This window comes from Salvelinus alpinus, chromosome 29, assembly GCF_045679555.1.
Source record: "Salvelinus alpinus chromosome 29, SLU_Salpinus.1, whole genome shotgun sequence".
Lineage (NCBI taxonomy): Eukaryota > Metazoa > Chordata > Actinopteri > Salmoniformes > Salmonidae > Salvelinus > Salvelinus alpinus.
The window spans coordinates 28524508-28543603 of NC_092114.1; the positions used below are offsets into that span (position 1 = coordinate 28524508).

General features: G+C 47.5%; 1 protein-coding gene across 1 annotated transcript in view; it reads left to right on the top strand.

Moving 5' to 3' along the window:
* The window catches only part of LOC139559457 (thrombospondin type-1 domain-containing protein 7A-like), a 204435-nt gene that overhangs the window by 94284 nt on the left and 91055 nt on the right, over window positions 1-19096 (top strand). The window contains exon 6 of the mRNA XM_071375505.1: window positions 10161-10364. Coding sequence (XP_071231606.1) covers window positions 10161-10364 — 204 coding nt within the window. The remainder of the gene's footprint in view (window positions 1-10160; window positions 10365-19096) is intronic.

The following is a 19096-nucleotide window of genomic DNA, read 5'->3' on the forward strand; positions in this document are numbered from 1 at the left end:
GCACCCAAAGACGTATCAGTACAGCACCCAAAGACGTATCAATACAGCACCCAAAGACGTATCAATACAGCACCCAAAGACGTATCAATACAGCACCCAAAGACGTATCAATACAGCACCCAAAGACGTGTCAATACAGCACCCAAAGACGTATCAATACAGCACCCAAAGACGTGTCAATACAGCACCCAAAGACGTATCAGTACAGCACCCAAAGACGTGTCAATACAGCACCCAAAGACGTATCAATACAGCACCCAAAGACGTATCAATACAGCACCCAAAACGTATGAATACAGCACCCAAAGACATGTCAATACAGCACCCAAAGACGTATCAATACAGCACCCACAGACGTATCAATACAGCACCCAAAGACGTATCAATACAGCACCCAAAGATGTATCAATACAGCACCCAAAGACGTATCAATACAGCTCCCAAAGACGTATCAGTACATCACCCAAAGACGTGTCAATACAGCACCCAAAGACGTGTCAATACAGCACCCAAAGACGTATCAATACAGCACCCAAAGACGTGTCAATACAGCACCCAAAGACGTATCAGTACAGCACCCAAAGACGTATAGTAATTAACACAAGAGGAGTAAAATAAAATACACAAGAATGGAGCTATATACAGGGAGTACCAGTACCAGATCAATATGCAGAGGTATTTGAGGTAGATATGTACATGAAGGCAGGGTAAAGTGACTAGACATCAGGATAGATAATAACAAGAGTAAAATAAAGAATATAGTAGCAGCAGCAAATGATGAGTGTAAAAGTGTGTGAGTGTGTGCGTGTATGTACAGTATGTGTGTTTGTGTTGTGTCGGTATTTTTTTTTATTTTTTATTTTATTTTATTTCACCTTTATTTAACCAGGTAGGCTAGTTGAGAACAAGTTCTCATTTGCAACTGCGACCTGGCCAAGATAAAGCATAGCAGTGTGAACAGACAACACAGAGTTACACATGGAGTAAACAATAAACAAGTCAATAACATGGTAGAAAAAAAAAAAGAGAATCTATATACAATGTGTGCAAAAGGCATGAGGTAGGCAATAAATCGAATAATTACAATTTAGCAGATTAACACTGGAGTGATAAATCATCAGATGATCATGTGCAAGAAGAGATACTGGTGTGCAAAAGAGCAGAAAAGTAAATAAATAAAAGCAGTATGGGGGGTGAGGTAGGTAAATTGGGTGGGTAGTTTACAGATGGACTATGTACAGCTGCAGCGATCGGTTAGCTGCTCGGATAGCAGATTTTTAAAGTTGTTGAGGGAGATAAAAGTCTCCAACTTCAGAGATTTTTGCAATTCGTTCCAGTCGCAGGCAGCAGAGAACTGGAAGGAAAGGCGTCCAAATGAGGTTTTGGCTTTAGGGATGATCAGTGAGATACACCTGCTGGAGCGCGTGTTGCAGGTGGGTGTAGCCATCGTGACCAGTGAACTGAGATAAGGCGGCACTTTACCTAGCATAGCCTTGTAGATGACCTGGAGCCAGTGGGTCTGACGACGAACATGTAGCGAGGGCCAGCCGACTAGGGCATACAGGTCGCAGTGGTGGGTCGTATAAGGTGCTTTAGTAACAAAACGAATGGCACTGTGATAAACTGCATCCAGTTTGCTGAGTAGAGTATTGGAAGCTATTTTGTAGATGACATCGCCGAAGTCGAGGATCGGTAGGATAGTCAGTTTTACTAGGGTAAGTTTGGCGGCGTGAGTGAAGGAGGCTTTGTTGCGGAATAGAAAGCCGATTCTTGCTTTGATTTTGGATTGGAGATGTTTGATATGAGTCTGGAAGGAGAGTTTGCAGTCTAGCCAGACACCTAGGTACTTATAGATGTCCACATATTCTAGGTCGGAACCGTCCAGGGTGGTGATGCTAGTCGGGCGTGCGGGTGCAGGCAGCGAACGGTTGAAAAGCATGCATTTGGTTTTACTAGCGTTTAAGAGCAGTTGGAGGCCACGGAAGGAGTGTTGTATGGCATTGAAGCTCGTTTGGAGGTTAGATAGTACAGTGTCCAAGGAAGGGCCGGAAGTATATAGAATGGTGTCGTCTGCGTAGAGGTGGATCAGGGAATCGCCCGCAGCAAGAGCAACATCATTGATGTATACAGAGAAAAGAGTCGGCCCGAGAATTGAACCCTGTGGTACCCCCATAGAGACTGCCAGAGGACCGGACAACATGCCCTCCGATTTGACACACTGAACTCTGTCTGCAAAGTAGTTGGTGAACCAGGCAAGGCAGTCATTAGAAAAACCGAGGCTACTGAGTCTGCCGATAAGAATATGGTGATTGACAGAGTCGAAAGCCTTGGCCAGGTCGATGAAGACGGCTGCACAGTAATGTCTTTTATCGATGGCGGTTATGATATCGTTTAGTACCTTGAGCGTGGCTGAGGTGCACCCATGACCGGCTCGGAAACCGGATTGCACAGCGGAGAAGGTACGGTGGGATTCGAGATGGTCAGTGATCTGTTTGTTGACTTGGCTTTCGAAGACCTTAGATAGGCAGGGCAGGATGGATATAGGTCTGTAACAGTTTGGGTCCAGGGTGTCTCCCCCTTTGAAGAGGGGGATGACCGCGGCAGCTTTCCAATCCTTGGGGATCTCAGATGATACGAAGGAGAGGTTGAACAGGCTGGTGATAGGGGGTGCGACAATGGCGGCGGACAGTTTCAGAAATAGGGGGTCCAGATTGTCAAGCCCAGCTGATTTGTATGGGTCCAGGTTTTCCAGCTCTTTCAGAACATCTGCTATCTGGATTTGGGTAAAGGAGAAGCTGGGGAGGCTTGGGCGAGTAGCAGCGGAGGGGGCGGGGCTGTTGGCCAAGGTTGGAGTCGCCAGGAGGAAGGCATGGCCAGCCATTGAGAAATGCTTGTTGAAGTCTTCGATTATCACGGATTTATCGGTGGTGACCGTGTTACCTAGCCTCAGTGCAGTGGGCAGCTGGGAGGAGGTGCTCTTGTTCTCCATGGACTTTACAGTATCCCAGAACTTTTTGGAGTTAGAGCTACAGGATGCAAATTTCTGCTTGAAAAAGCTGGCCTTTGCTTTCCTGACTGACTGCGTGTATTGGTTCCTGACTTCCCTGAACAGTTGCATATCGCGGGGGCTCTTCGATGCTATTGCAGTTCGCCACAGGATGTTTTTGTGCTGGTCGAGGGCAGTCAGGTCTGGAGTGAACCAGGGGCTATATCTGTTCTTGGTTCTGCATTTTTTGAACGGAGCATGCTTGTCTAATATGGTGAGGAAGTAACATTTAAAGAATGACCAGGCATCCTCAACTGACGGGATGAGGTCAATATCCTTCCAGGGAACCCGGGCCAGGTCGATTAGAAAGGCCTGCTCGCAGAAGTGTTTTAGGGAGCGTTTGACAGTGATGAGGGGTGGTCGTTTGACCGCGGACCCGTGGCGGATACAGGCAATGAGGCAGTGATCACTGAGATCTTGATTGAAGACAACAGAGGTGTATTTGGAGGGCAGGTTGGTCAGGATAATGTCTATTAGGGTGCCCATGTTTACGGATTTAGGGTTGTACCTGGTGGGTTCCTTGATGATTTGTGTGAGATTGAGGGCATCAAGCTTGGATTGTAGGACTGCCGGGGTGTTAAGCATATCCCAGTTTAGGTCACCTAACAGAACAAACTCTGAAGCTAGATGGGGAGCGATCAATTCACAGATGGTGTCCAGGGCACAGCTGGGAGCTGAGGGGGGTCGGTAGCAGGCGGCAACAGTGAGAGACTTATTTCTGGAGAGATTAATTTTTAAAATTAGAAGTTCGAACTGTTTGGGCATAGACCTGGAAAGTATGACAGAACTTTGCAGGCTATCTCTGCAGTAGATTGCAACTCCTCCCCCTTTGGCAGTTCTATCTTGACGGAAAGTGTTATAGTTGGGTATGGAAATCTCAGAATTTTTGGTGGCCTTCCTAAGCCAGGATTCGGACACGGCAAGGACATCAGGGTTGGCAGAGTGTGCTAAAGCGGTGAGTAAGGCAAACTTAGGGAGGAGGCTTCTGATGTTGACATGCATGAGGCCAAGGCTTTTTCGATCACAGAAGTCAACAAATGAGGGTGACTGGGGACATGCAGGGCCTGGGTTTACCTCCACATCACCCGAGGAACAGAGGAGTAGTAGGATGAGGGTGCGGCTAAAGGCTATCAAAACTGGTCGCCTAGAGCGTTGGGGACAAAGAATAAAAGGAGCAGATTTATGGGCGTGGTAGAATAGATTCTGGGCATAATGTGCAGACAGGGGTATGGTGGGGCACGGGTACAGCGGAGGCAAGCCCAGGCACTGGGTGATGATAAGAGAGGTTGTATCTCTGGACATGCTGGTCTCAATGGGTGAGGTCACCGCATGTGTGGGGGGTGGGACGAAGGGGGTATCAGAGGTACGGAGAGTGGAACTACGGGGTCCATTGCAAACCAAAACAATGATAGCTAGCCTGAACAACAGTATGCAAGGCATATTGATATTTGAGGGAGACATACAATAAGGCATAAAGTGATTGCAGGTCTTGATTGGGAGAGCTAGCTAAAACAACAGGTGAGATAACAGCAGCTAGTCAGTTAACACAGCAGCAGCAGGTAAAAATGGCGACGGCTAGGCAGAGAGGGTCGGATTAACTACACACAGATCCTGAGTTAAAGCACAGAGCCGACAGATAAAACACAAATAAACGGAATGGAGTACCGTGAATTAATGGACAGTCAAGCAAGCATCAGCTATGTAGCCAAGTGATCATAGTGTCCAGGGGGCAGCCGTAGATGGAGCAGTGAGGCCTCCACTAAGCTAGCCCGCGGCGTAAGATTGTTCGATAGACCTGTTCAGATAGCAGCCGATATGCTCAAGACAGCTAACGATTAGCGGGCCGCAGTTAGCATATGTGCGTTCAGGTTACGTCGCGATGGAGGGGCCAGTTGAATAACTCCCTCGGGCAGATAACGTCGGTATCCCAGTCGTGAAGGCCCGGTGGGGCTCCGCATCGGCAGTAAAACGGGTCCGGATAGGTAATTGTAGCCCAGGAGTGGCTGATGGAACTCTTCAGCTGGCTAGCTCCGGGATAATTGGTGTTTGCTCCGGAATTGATGTTAGCCAATAGTCACTCGGATAGCAGCTAGTTAGCTGCAAGATCCAGGTGTAAATGTCCAGAGATTGCGGTAAAAATCCGGGGATATGGAGAGAAAATAGGTCTGGTATGCTCTGGTCTGAGTCGCGTTGTACAAAACTGGCAATAGTTTTCAGAGCTAAAGGATAGCTGATAAGCGCTAGCTGTGGTTAGCTGAACTACTCACGTTAGCTTGTGAGCTGGCTAACTTCTGGCTAGATGAATAACTCCCTCGGGCAGATAACGTCGGTATCCCAGTCGTGAAGGCCCGGCGGGGCTCCGCATCGGCAGTAAAACGGGTCCGGATAGGTGATTGTAGCCCAGGAGTGGCTGATGGAACTCTTCAGCTGGCTAGCTCCGGGATAATTGGTGTTTGCTCCGGAATTGATGTTAGCCAATAGTCACTCGGATAGCAGCTAGTTAGCTGCAAGATCCAGGTGTAAATGTCCAGAGCTTGCGGTAAAAATCCGGGGATATGGAGAGAAAATTGGTCTGGTATGCTCTGGTCTGAGTCGCGTTGTACAAAACTGGCAATAGTTTTCAGAGCTAAAGGATAGCTGATAAGCGCTAGCTGTGGTTAGCTGAACTACTCACGTTAGCTTGTGAGCTGGCTAACTACTGGCTAGCTTCTGTTGTAGATTTCGGATACGAGGTGAATAATACCTTTGAGGAGAAAAAAAGCAGATCCGCACCACATTTGGTGAGGTAGGTTGCAGGAGAGTGTTTTGAAGTTGAGTTTTTAAGAAGAAAAAATATATATATAAAAAGAAATGCGAAGAAAAATATATAAAAAATATATACACGGGACAGGACGAGGACAAAGGACATCTGACTGCTACGCCATCTTGGATTCAAGTTTGTGTGTTTATGTGTTTGTGTGTTGACAGTTAGTGCATTCGTCTAAAGATAGCTAGGTGGGACAACCACATCAGTATCACAGGCATAGTAGTTAACTTTTCCTCAATATACTAGCTATCAGCAAAGTCAGAGCTTTAAAAGGTCAAGTGCAAGTGTTGGTTCAGTTTTTTATTTTTAGGTGGGGGGTATTTAAGATACTGTTTGAAGAGGTAGGGTTTCAGGTGCTTTCGGAAGATGGGCAAGGACTCTGTTATCCTAGCTTCAGGGGGAAGCTGGTTCCACCATTGGGGTGTCAGGACAGAGAAGAGCTTGGACAGGGCTGAACGGGAGCTTGTCTCCGGCAGGGGTCGGACGGCCAAGAGACCAAAGGTGGCATAGTGCTCGGGTTGGTAAAGAGGGGCAATTCCTCTTGCTGCCCCGTAGGCAAGCATCATGGTCTTGTAGTGGATGTGAGCTTTGACTGGTAGCCAGTGGAGTGTACGGAGGAGTGAGGTGACTTGGGAAGGTTGAAAACCAGGCGGGCTGCAGTGTTCTGGATAAGTTGCAGGCGTTTGATGGCACCAGCAAGGAGCCCAGCCAACAGCGAGCTGCAGTAGTCCAGACTAGATATTACAAGGGAAAGGAGAAAACTGGTTGAGTGTCATCCGCATAGCGATGATAGGAGAGACCATGTGAGGATATGATGGAGCAGTGTGATTTGGTGTATAGAGAGAAGAGGAGAGGGCCTAGAACCGAGCCCTGGGGGACACCAGTAGTGAAAGTACGTGGTCCAGACACAGATCCTCTCTACTTGACCTGGTAAGAGCAGCCTGCCAGGTAGGATGCAATCCAAGAGTGTGCAGAGCCTAAGACGCCCAGCCCTGAGAGGGTGGAGAGGAGGTTCACGGTGTCAAAGGCAGCGGATAGATCTAAGAGTGTGCAAACAGAGGAGAGAGAGGCAGCTTTGGCAGTGCGGAGAGCCTCCGTGACACAGAGAAGAGCAGTCTCGTTTCAGTGACCAGTCTTGAAGCCTGACTGGTTAGGGTCAAGAAGATCATTCTGAGAGAGATAACGAGAGAGTTGATCAGAGACAGCTTGTTCAAGTGTTTTGGAAAGAAAAGAAAGAAGGGATACAGGTCTATAGTTTTTGACATCAGATGAGTCCAGTGTTGGTTTCTTGAGGAGGGCCATTTTGAAGTCAGAGGGGACGCAGCGAGTGGTCAGGGATGAGTTGATGAGGGATGTGAAAAGGTCTCCAGAGATGGTTTGGAGAAGGGAAGAGGGGATGAGGTCGAGCGGGCAGGATGTCCGGCGTATGTAGTGTTTGTGAATGTATGAGGCTTTTGTGTTGGTGTAACAGTGTAGTGTGTGTGAGTGAGTGTGTATGTGGTTTGTATGTATATTCTAGTGAGTGTGCGTAGGGTCAGTGCAAGATAGAGTCAGTACAGACAGTTTGGGTACCATTAATTGACTATATAGCAGTCTGGATATTTAGCAGTCTTATGGTTTGGGGGTAGAAGCTGTCTCGGAGCCTGTTGGTCCGAGAGCTGATGCTCCGGTACCATTTGCCAACAGTCTATGGCTTGGGTGGCTTGAGTCTTTGCCAATTTTTCGGACCTTCCTCTGACACCGCCTGGTATAGAGGTTCTGGATGGCAGGGAGCTCGGCTCCAGTGATGTACCCTCTGTAGTGCCTTGCGGTCGGAGGCCAAGCAGTTGCCATACCAAGCACTGATGCAGCCAGTCAAGATGCTCTCGATGGCGTAGCTGTATAACTTTTGAGTATCTCAGGGCCCATGCCAAATCTTTTCAGCCTCCTGAGAGGGACGAGGCACTGCCGTGCCCTCTTCACGACTGTGTGGGTGTGGATGGACCATATTAAGTTCTTAGTGATGTGGACGCCAAGGACTCACAGTCACACACAGATACACATACATGCTGGCTGGCTCAGCCCTTAATTATTGCTGGTACAGGAACAGAACAGTGGCAGCAGCAATCTCTTAGCACCAGCCCCCTTCATCACCTCCACCATGGTGACTAATGCATATTGACTCTACCCTAATGAAGCATCTCAAATGGAAGGGACGCCGAGAAATTGTCCCCCATGCATCTTAAAGATTGATTCACTCGCATCTCTCTCTCTTTCTCTATCTCTCTCTCTCTCTCTCTCGCTCTCTCTCTCCCTCTCTCTCTCTCTCTCTCTCTCTCGCTCTCTCTCTTTCTTCTTCTCTGTGTCTCACACTACTGTACAGTATGTCATACAGCACACACACAACCTTGACTGGAGTGTGTGTTTGTCCGTACCCGTCTGTGTGTGTGTACACCCTGGCTCTCATTAGCCGAGAGAAGCAAACTCTCAGACCATCCTCTGGGCATTTCATGACAACGAGCTCTATGCAGCATCAACATGACCTGATCTCCCAGTATTAGTTCAATCAATGTTTGTCACTTTTTGTGTTGGCTGTCCAAATGGACTGTCTGCACACACACACTGTAATAGTGTCTATCCACCAGTATTTTATGGATTCTAGTAACATACTGCACTGTTTGTGGGAGATAGGTTTTCAAAATATTGGCTGGTTTCTTAGATACGTGTCTCAGCCGCGGCCTTTGAGATGCTACAACACCATACTGTAGTGGAGAAGTCATTATAGCCTACACTTTTCTCCATCAATATGTTTATCTGTGCAAAGAGTCCTCGGGCTCTGACAGGGTGGAAAGGGCTCAGTCAATCGGTTCATCTTGCTGTTCTTTACTGTGGTTCGACAGACAGTAGTGATATTAAAGAAAAAACCCTGTCTGGACCCCTATCCATTACCCCCTCTATTACACCCCCACCCCCTATGCCCTTCACCTTTCCTAAACCCTCCTCCTCTCCCCTTCTCTTCACACTCTTTCCCTCACCCCCTGTCCCTGTTCAACTAAACCATCCACCTCAGCCCTGACACCTGACAACACACCTCCATCCTCCAGCTGACCCTCCTGGTTAAATAGAGGGTTCGGGAAGAAAAGGACCGAATCTAAAATAATCAGAGGAAATATATCCACATCCACCTGAGTCCTCCAGTTCTGCTGGCTCCCCCATGGTCCTCCTCTCTTATCAGGCTGTAGCAACAGTGGGGATTAGACCCTGGGGCTGGGGGTAAGGTGACATTGGGCTGGGCAGGCAGGCATTAACATAACACACACACATGCAAATTAATTACTTAAAATGCAAATTAATTACTTAAAAATCATACAATGTGATTTTCTGGATTTTTGTTTTAGATTCCGTCTCTCACAGTTGAAGTGTACCTATGATAAAAATTACAGACCTCTACATGCTTTGTAAGTAGGAAAACCTGCAAAATCGGCAGTGTATCAAATACTTGTTCTCCCCACTGTACACACACCAGCAATCACCACTTGCATGTCCTTGAGCATAGCGAGAGGAAAGCCCTCGGCCTTTGAACAGCACAAATCCCAGCCGTATTAATGGATTGCTGCATACATTAGTATACATGAGTCACTTTGGGTAAAAGCCTGGGTTAATGAGGAGAGAATAATAATAGTCATTATGGGAAGCTGTTTCTCTAATGTATGTCATCTTCTGGGGCTTAATGGTCCTGTCGTGTTAAATAAATAAATACATAAATGTTATCATCAAAGCCAAGACACACTGTGACGGTAGCAGAAGAGAGGGGGAACTTCATGTACTGAAGTTAGACATTAAGTTGTGACTCCTTGAAAAACAAGTTAAGCTATCCTGAAAAGGGTTACCACAGAGGGGGAGGTTGATGTTGAGGGAGGCCCTGAAAAGGGTTACCACAGAGGGGAGGTTGATGTTGAGGGTGGGCCTGAAAGGGTGACCACAGAGGGGGAGGTTGATGTTGAGGGAGGCCCTGAAAAGGGTTACCACAGAGGGGAGGTTGATGTTGAGGGAGGCCCTGAAAAGGGTTACCACAGAGGGGGGGTTGATGTTGAGGGTGGGCCTGAAAGGGTGACCACAGAGGGGGAGGTTGATGTTGAGGGAGGCCCTGAAAAGGGTTACCACAGAGGGGAGGTTGATGTTGAGGGAGGCCCTGAAAAGGGTTACCACAGAGGGGGACTATACTTTATTTCAATGTTATTTGGGTTAGTAGAAGCAGATCATAGAATGGCATAATTATACAGCTATGTATGGTATACCTATATCTGTTTTCCTGTCTTTTCCTACCAGGGTTCAAACTGAGGAAGAGGAGTATCGTCAACGAGCCCACGGTAGGAACAGGAAGCTGCCCTCACCTGGTGGAGGCCATACCATGTGACGAGCCCAGCTGCTATGATTGGCTGCTGGTGAAGCTGGATGAGTGTATCCCGGACAACGAGAGAGAGTGTGGACCAGGCACCCAGATACCACAAGTCCAGTGTGTCAACGGTGATGGTAAAGAGAGAGAGAGAGAGAGAGAGAGAGAGAGAGAGAGAGAGAGAGAGAGAGAGAGAGAGAGAGAGAGAGAGAGAGAGAGAGAGAGAGAGAGAGAGAGAGAGAGAGAGAGAGAGAGAGAGAGAGAGAGAGAGAGAGAGAGAGAGAGAGAGAGAGAGAGAGAGAGAGAGAGAGAGAGAGAGAGAGAGAGAGAGAGAGAGAGAGAGAGAGAGAGAGAGAGAGAGAGAGAGAGAGAGAGAGAGAGAGAGAGAGAGAGAGAGAGATGGGTGACATAAGTCTATTGTATCGATGTGTTAATTACCGTGTAACAATGGATTTTCATGGTTTGTTCAGGGGTTGTGTTACAATACGTTTTGGGTGAATTGCGGCTCAGAGAGCCATATTGTTTTGGCTTTAGCTTTACTGCCTTAAACTGTGCCTGCAGGGGCTCGGCCTTAGACAATGCCCAAGTGTGTGTGCGTGCGTGCGTGCGTCCGTCCGTCCGTCCGCCCGAAAGGGTAATTGCTGTTTCTGTAGCAATCTTGTTTTGTGGATATTTATTATATTTATTGTTTGCCTTGATCCTAAGATTGCACAGAGCTATGGAGGCTTGTGTGTGCATGCCAGTCTGTGTGTGTGTGTGTGCGTGTGTAAAGCTTTGTGCTAAAGGGTTTGACTGCAGCCACACCAGCCACGGCATGCTGCCTGATATCCCATGGGGCCAAGGGGCCAGGCACGAGCCACTGCTGGTCGTAATTGTGCTCGCTGAGACACACACAGAGCTGTGCTGGCACTGCCTGAGGAGGGACACACACACACACAGGGACAGAGATAGATATACAGCACCTGCTTGTTCATGTTCTCTCCAAATGAAACTGGGCTACAGAGACAGAATTCAGTTAGCATGTGAGAGTAAATTAAGAAACAGTAACCACAGTGCTTGTTGCTTTTGGCAAGCACGGTTCTATTGGCTACTTGTAGTACTGTAGATGTCCACCATTTGAAGACTGAAGTGAGCACCTTTATTTGGTTGGTTGGTATAGTCTTAGTCTAACAGGGCACAAATTTAAATCCTTTACTTTCCTCATTCTTATTCACACACCAAATGACAACTCTACCATTGTCTCCTACGATGTACATTGTTTTTCTAACAGTGCCGAACCAAAATGCTAAAATCAAAGAGATGCACAACTCCTCAAACCCATCTTCACACAGATCGCGAAATTCTCTGATCGTGTCTGACGCAGAGCAAACATTTGTTATGGCATGTGTAATAGGTGCACTTTGGAAGGAGTGTAACTGATGCATTTTTTTATGTGGTTTGGGAGGTGAGCGTTTTAGTCAGGGAAGACCGAAGGGGCCTTGTGTTTTAGTCAGGGAAAACCGAAGGGACCTTGTGTTTTAGTCAGGGAAGACCGAAGGGACCTTGTGTTTTAGTCAGGGAAGACCGAAGGGGCCTTGTGTTTTAGTCAGGGAAGACCGAAGGGACCTTGTGTTTTAGTCAGGGAAGACCGAAGGGGCCTTGTGTTTTAGTCAGGGAAGACCGAAGGGGCCTTGTGTTTTAGTCAGGGAAGACCGAAGGGGCCTTGTGTTTTAGTCAGGGAAAACCGAAATGGCCTTGTGTTTTAGTCAGGGAAAACCGAAGGGGCCTTGTGTTTTAGTCAGGGAAAACCGAAGGGGCCTTGTGTTTTAGTCAGGGAAGACCGAAGGGGCCTTGTGTTTTAGTCAGGGAAGACCGAAGGGGCCTTGTGTGTTAGTCAGGGAAGACCGAAGGGGCCTTGTGTTTTAGTCAGGGAAGACCGAAGGGGCCTTGTGTTTTAGTCAGGGAAGACCGAAGGGGCCTTGTGTTTTAGAGACACAGTTTAGTCTCATTTCAATAATTTCATTCACCCTAACTTAAGTTCAGAATAATAGAGAAAATATGCATAGCTGACTTGAGAATTTAACAATGCAAATGATTACAAGTGTGAGTTTATTTATAGAGGAATGAAGATGTGATTCACCTGTATAGAATCCCAATTCAATATATCTGAAATAGTTCATCTTGGTTTAAGATGATTAAATAATCCAACAATGAATAGAAGGTAATAGAAATGAGAGATGTCGATGGCATCCCTTCTCACTCCATTGTGTTATAAGGGAAATGTGAAGAACTCAATTGTCATGATTCAATATTGGACTGTGCGTTGTAATTGTATTCTACATCCTGGGAATTTTCTATTCTTTCTCGTTCGACTAAGATTCAGCATATGAATATAGTAATTATCCGAAGATTCCTGAACCATAGAACACTGCCCGCTAATAAGTACCCTAAGGAGGGAGGGAGTGTAAGTGTGTGTGTGTGCGCGTGCTCATGTGTGTGTGTGTGTGTTGGTACTTCTCAATCAGTTCTCATATTATAAAAGTAATCAAGGTTCCCATTCACATCCGCCAGAGCCTGGTGCTGCCTGTACCATGCTGTTGCTGTGACGCTGATTACACACAGTCCTCTTATTGTAGCCGAATGGGGAAAGGCAGCTTAACTAGAAGCGGAAAGTAAACCTTGGTGATTACTAGTCTAATGGTCTCTTCCTTTCTGAGGACAAGAATATCTAGATTGTATATTGAAAGATGTATGGTACACGAGGAATGCTATTTGAACTGAGAAAGGGAGATTTTTACATAAAGTAGTAATATTGATGAGGTGAAACACTAATAACACTAGTCTCTCTCTTTCCCTCCTCAGCTCTTCATCCTTTCATCCCTCCCTCCCTCTTCTACTCACCACTCCCTATTTCTTTTTAAACCCTTCCTACCTCCTTATTTTCACAACTTTCTATCTCTCTCCATCCCTCTTTCAATCCCTACCTACAGACTCTGTGTGTTATATTGATCCATTTAGCTATGTGGTGAACAAGCCCAGGTAGCCTTTTTGTCTAGATTTCTGATTTCTTCATTCATGGTGACCTTCCCATCACTCTTTGCCACTTACAGAGACAATATGGCTGCTGGATGTGGTGAGCTTGTTTTTACGGCTGCACCCTGTTGAATCAGACTTAGTTACTGGTAAATTAGATTATCTGGTGCTGCTCCACACAGTCAGATCCCATTTACACTGTCTTTCTTCCACATTAGTGTGTGTGTGTTTCCTGTGTGTATGTTCTGTGTGTGTGTGTGTGTGTGTGTGTGTGTGTGTGTGTGTGTGTGTGTGTGTGTGTGTGTGTGTGTGTGTGTGTGTGTGTGTGTGTGTGTGTGTGTGTGTGTGTGTGTGAAATCTATGTGCGACAGAAGTCTTTCCCCGCCTGGATGGAATGAGACAGGGTTAAATAGAGGATATGTCAAACGATGTCTGGTACTTTTCCATCAAGACACAGATGAGACCCAGCTGGGGGGGGGGGGTTCTCATGTGAGGTGTGTAAAAGTTAAAGGAGAATTATCTCTTTGATCGGTTGGAAGCTTGTTTCGCCTCTGTGGGTTTTGTTGAATTGATTTCCAGACACTTGCTTGACGGGGAAAGGGAGGATGGGGGGGAAGAGGGGACTTTCTGAAAGGTGAGAAGGATGTTTTGGATTTGAACGGTCCATGATTCAATTCGTTTGTTGTTCATTTGCATTGCAAATAATGTACTTCTTGCAAGTCATGAATCTCTTCATTATTAAAGCCTTTCGTGTGTACGTGTTTGTTGTCTTTCAACATTCTGAAAGACAGTAACGTCCTGACCAGAGTTCTTATGTGTTGTGCTTGTTTTAGTGTTGGTCAGGACGTGAGCTGGGTGGGCATTCTATGTTGTGTGTCTAGTTTGTCTTTTTCTGTGTTCAGCCTAATATGGTTCTCAATCAGAGGCAGCTGTCAATCGTTGTCCCTGATTGAGAATCATATATAGGTGGCTTGTTTTGTGTTGGGATTTTGTGGGTGGTTGTTTTCTGTGTCAGTGTTTGTGCCACACGGGACTGTGACGGTTAGTTTGTTTGTATTTTTGTATAGTGTCTTGTTTTCATGTTCATTAAATCATGGAAACTTACCACGCTGCACATTGGTCCTCCGATCCTTCTCGCCTCTCCTCGTCCGAGGAGGAGGAAGAGCTAGACTGCCGTTACACATTCATGTTTGTTTTACTGTCTTGACTCTCTTGAGGACTTGTGATTAAGACAGAATCTACAGTATTCTGTCAAACAAAGATGTCACAAAAAGACAGTGAGTCAAAAGCCATAAGAATAATCATTGTCATTAACTAGGAGTACATAATTTTGGTGACAGATTCATGCGAATATTTTCAAATCTGCATAAAGAAAACATGCGCATTTTCTCACCCCTGGTGTTTCCACCAAACAGACTTCTTGCGAATGAAAATCAATACGTGATGAGGTATTGCACACATTTTCTCTTACGTTTTCATGTAACGATTAAAAATCAAAGTTCAATGTATTTCTATAACATTTTCAATTCTACCGATATTTTTGGCACAAAACTGTTGTTTTAAATAGCAAATGTGCCTACTCTTGTCACATGTGCTCTAGCCAACAGCTCGCAGATACAGTGCGGGTAGGCTGTGGGTGTAGGCTACCTACACGATGAGATTATAATGGATAAGAGCGAGAATATTTGTATTTGTCAAACAGCAGTCAAGCATCGATCTTCATGTCACCAGAATAAGACCCTGGATATTTATTGAAAGGAGCATCAAGCTCATCACTTTGCACTTTCACCCCCCTGTGAAGTTCATCAAAATGTATTTCATCTGTAGGCTAATAACCTGCATGCTTCCCGCGATGCTTTATCATCGCGTGACTCAAAGTTTACTTTCATATGATGGTTATTATATTAATATGTGCGTATAAAGTTGTTTCTACTACCATTTTTCGCATAATACATTTTACAGACACAAAAAAGATCCCACCATGTCAAAAGCACAAATTATCTGTCAGCATTTATAAAATTGTACCAAAACTTCATGTTTCCATCAAAGCTGTCATAATTTTTTTAATGTGGTATGACTTTACTCGCATAAAAACTGTGGATGGAAACATGGTTATACAAACAATTAAACGATTTCCTCACCCAATCTATCGCATGGAAGACTTCCATTTCAACACCCCCTATACACACACACACACACACACACACACACACACGCACACGCACACGCACACGCACACGCACACACACACCCAGCCCCCATGGCGGCCCCCCCCAGTCCCTCTTGACTGGACCTTATTGATCTTCTGTTGTCTGCTGATGAAAATGGATTCGTTTCCCCCAAGGGGCTCCAGACATGTCATCAGACTGGCTGCTCCTCTGGTTCCTCATGTCACTATAGGACTTTTTATCACTGGTACAGATAGGAGAGAGGGGACCATGAAAGAGAGATGAGATGTGCTGGAATACAATGGGGTGAGAATAGGGGTTTCACAAAGATATTTTATCGGATGACCTGGGGTGAAGATAGGATGGGTGAAGATAAGGGGAGGGGGTTGTGGAAAGAGGGAGGGGGTAAAGGTGGGGATGATGAGGATAGGGGTAGAAGTGGGAGTTGTGGTGGCATCCTGGTCACTGAAACCAATGGAGAAACAAAAGAGAGATGGAGTGAGGATGGAATGGGGGTAGTGGTGGGCATGGGATGGAGTGAGGATGGAATGGGGGTAGTAGTGGGCATGGGATGGAGTGAGGATGGAATGGGGTTAGTGGTGGGTATGGGATGGAGTGAGGATGGAATGGGGTTAGTGGTGGGTATGGGATGGAGTGAGGATGGAATGGGGGTAGTAGTGGGTATGGGATGGAGTGAGGATGGAATGGGGTAGTGGTGGGTATGGGATGGAGTGAGGATAAGGGTGGGGGTTGTGGTGGGTATGGGATGGAGTGAGGATACGAGTGGGGGTTGTGGTGGGTATGGGATGGAGTGAGGATAAGGGTGGGGGTTGTGGTGGGTATGGGATGGAGTGAGGATAAGGGTGGGGGTTGTGGTGGGTATGGGATGGAGTGAGTATAAGGGTGGGGGATGTGGTGGGTATGGGATGGAGTGAGGATGGAATGGGGGTAGTGGTGGGTATGGGATAGAGTTAGGATGGAATGGGGGTAGTGGTGGGTATGGGATAGAGTTAGGATAAGGGTGGGGGTTGTGGTGGGTATGGGATGGAGTGAGGATAAGGGTGGGGGTAGTGATGGGTATGGGATAGAGTGAGGATAAGGGTTGGGGTTGTGGTGTGTATGGGATGGAGTGATGATAAGAGTTGGGGTAGTGATGGGTATGGGATAGAGTGGGGATGGAATGGGGGTAGTGGTGGGTATGGGAAGGAATGAGGATGGAATGGGGTAGTGGTGGGTATGGGATGGAGTGAGGATGGAATGGGGTAGTGGTGGGTATGGGATGCAGTGAAGATGTAATGTGGTAGTGGTGGGTAAGGGATGGAGTGAGGATAAGGGTGGGGGTTGTGGTGGGTATGGGATGGAGTGAAGATGGAATGTGGTTGTGGTGGGTATGGGATAGAGTGAGGATGGAATGGGGGTAGTGGTGGGTATGGGGTAGAGTGAGGATGGAATGGGGGTAGTGGTGGGTATGGGGTAGAGTGAGGATGGAATGGGGGTAGTGGTGGGTATGGGATAGAGTGAGGATGGAATGGGGTTGTGGTGGGTATGGGATAGAGTGAGGAGGGAATGGAGGTAGTGGTGGGTATGGGATGGAGTGAGGATGGAATGGGGTTGTGGTGGGTATGGGATGGAGTGAGGATAAGGGTGGGGGTTGTGGTGGGTATGGAATGGAGTGAGGATAAGGGTGGGGGTTGTGGTGGGTATGGGATGGAGTGATGATAAGGGTGGGGGTTGTGGTGGGTATGGGATGGAGTGAGGATGGAATGGGGTTGTGGTGGGTATGGGATGGAGTGATGATAAGGGTGGGGGTTGTGGTGGGTATGGGGTGGAGTAAGGATAAGGGTGGGGGTTGTGGTGGGTATGGAATGGAGTGAGGATAAGGGTGGGGGTTGTGGTGGGTATGCGATGGAGTGAGGATAAGGGTGGGGGTTGTGGTGGGTATGGGATGGAGTTATGATAAGAGTGGGGGTAGTGATGGGTGTGGGATAGATTGAGGATGGAATGGGGGTATTGGTGGGTATGGGATGGAATGAGGATGGAATGGGGGTAGTGGTGGGTGTGGGATGGAGTGAGGATGTAATGGGGGTAGTGGTGGGTATGGGATGGAGTGAGGATGGAATGAGGTAGTGGTGGGTATGGGATGGAGTGAGGATAAGGTTGGGGGTTGTGGTGGGTATGGGATGGAGTGAAGATAAGGGTGGGGGTTGTTGTGTGTATGGGATGGAGTGAGGATGGAATGGGGGTAGTGTTGGGTATGGTATTGAATGGAATGAGGATGGAATGGGGGTAGTAGTGGGCATGGGATGGATTGAGGATGGAATGGGGGTAGTGGTGGGTATGGGGTAGAGTGAGGATGGAATGGGGGTAGTGGTGGGTATGGGGTAGAGTGAGGATGGAATGGGGGTAGTGGTGGGTATGGGATAGAGTGAGGATGGAATGGGGTTGTGGTGGGTATGGGATAGAGTGAGGAGGGAATGGAGGTAGTGGTGGGTATGGGATGGAGTGAGGATGGAATGGGGTTGTGGTGGGTATGGGATGGAGTGAGGATAAGGGTGGGGGTTGTGGTGGGTATGGGATGGAGTGAGGATAAGGGTGGGGGTTGTGGTGGGTATGGGATGGAGTGAGGATAAGGGTGGGGGTTGTGGTGGGTATGCGATGGAGTGAGGATAAGGGTGGGGGTTGTGGTGGGTATGGGATGGAGTTATGATAAGAGTGGGGGTAGTGATGGGTGTGGGATAGATTGAGGATGGAATGGGGGTATTGGTGGGTATGGGATGGAATGAGGATGGAATGGGGGTAGTGGTGGGTGTGGGATGGAGTGAGGATGTAATGGGGGTAGTGGTGGGTATGGGATGGAGTGAAGATGGAATGGGGGTAGTGATGGGTATGGGATGGAGTGAAGATGGAATGGGGGTTGTGGTGGGTATGGGATGGAGTGAGGATAAGGGTGGGGGTTGTGGTGGGTATGGGATGGGATGGAGTGAAGATAAGGGTGGGGGTTGTTGTGTGTATGGGATGGAGTGAAGATAAAGGTGGGAGTAGTGATGGGTATGGGATGGAGTGAGGATGGAATGGGGGTAGTGGTGGGTATGGGATAGAGTGAGGATAAGGGTGGGGGTTGTGGTGGGTATGGGATGGAGTTATGGTAAGAGTGGGGGTAGTGATGGGTATGGGATGGAATGAGGATGGAATGGGGGTAGTGGTGGGTATGGGATGGAATGGAATGAGGATGGAATGGGGGTAGTAGTGGGCATGGGATGGAGTGAGGATGGAATGGGGTTAGTGGTGGGTATGGGATAGAGTGAGGATGGAATGAGGTAGTGGTGGGTATGGGATAGAGTGAGGATGGAATGAGGTAGTGGTGGGTATGGGATGGATTGAGGATGGAATGGAGGTAGTGGTGGGTATGGGATAGATTGAGGATGGAATGGGGGTAGTGGTGGGTATGGGATGGAATGGGGGTAGTAGTGGGCATGGGATGGCGTGAGGATGGAACAGGGTTAGTGGTGGGTATGGGATAGAGTGAGGATGGAATGAGGTTGTGGTGGGTATGGGATAGAATGAGGATGGAATGAGGTAGTGGTGGGTATGGGATGGATTGAGGATGGAATGGAGGTAGTGGTGGGTATGACATGGAGTGAGGATAAAGGTGGGGGTAGTGATGGGTATGGGATAGAGTGAGGATGGAA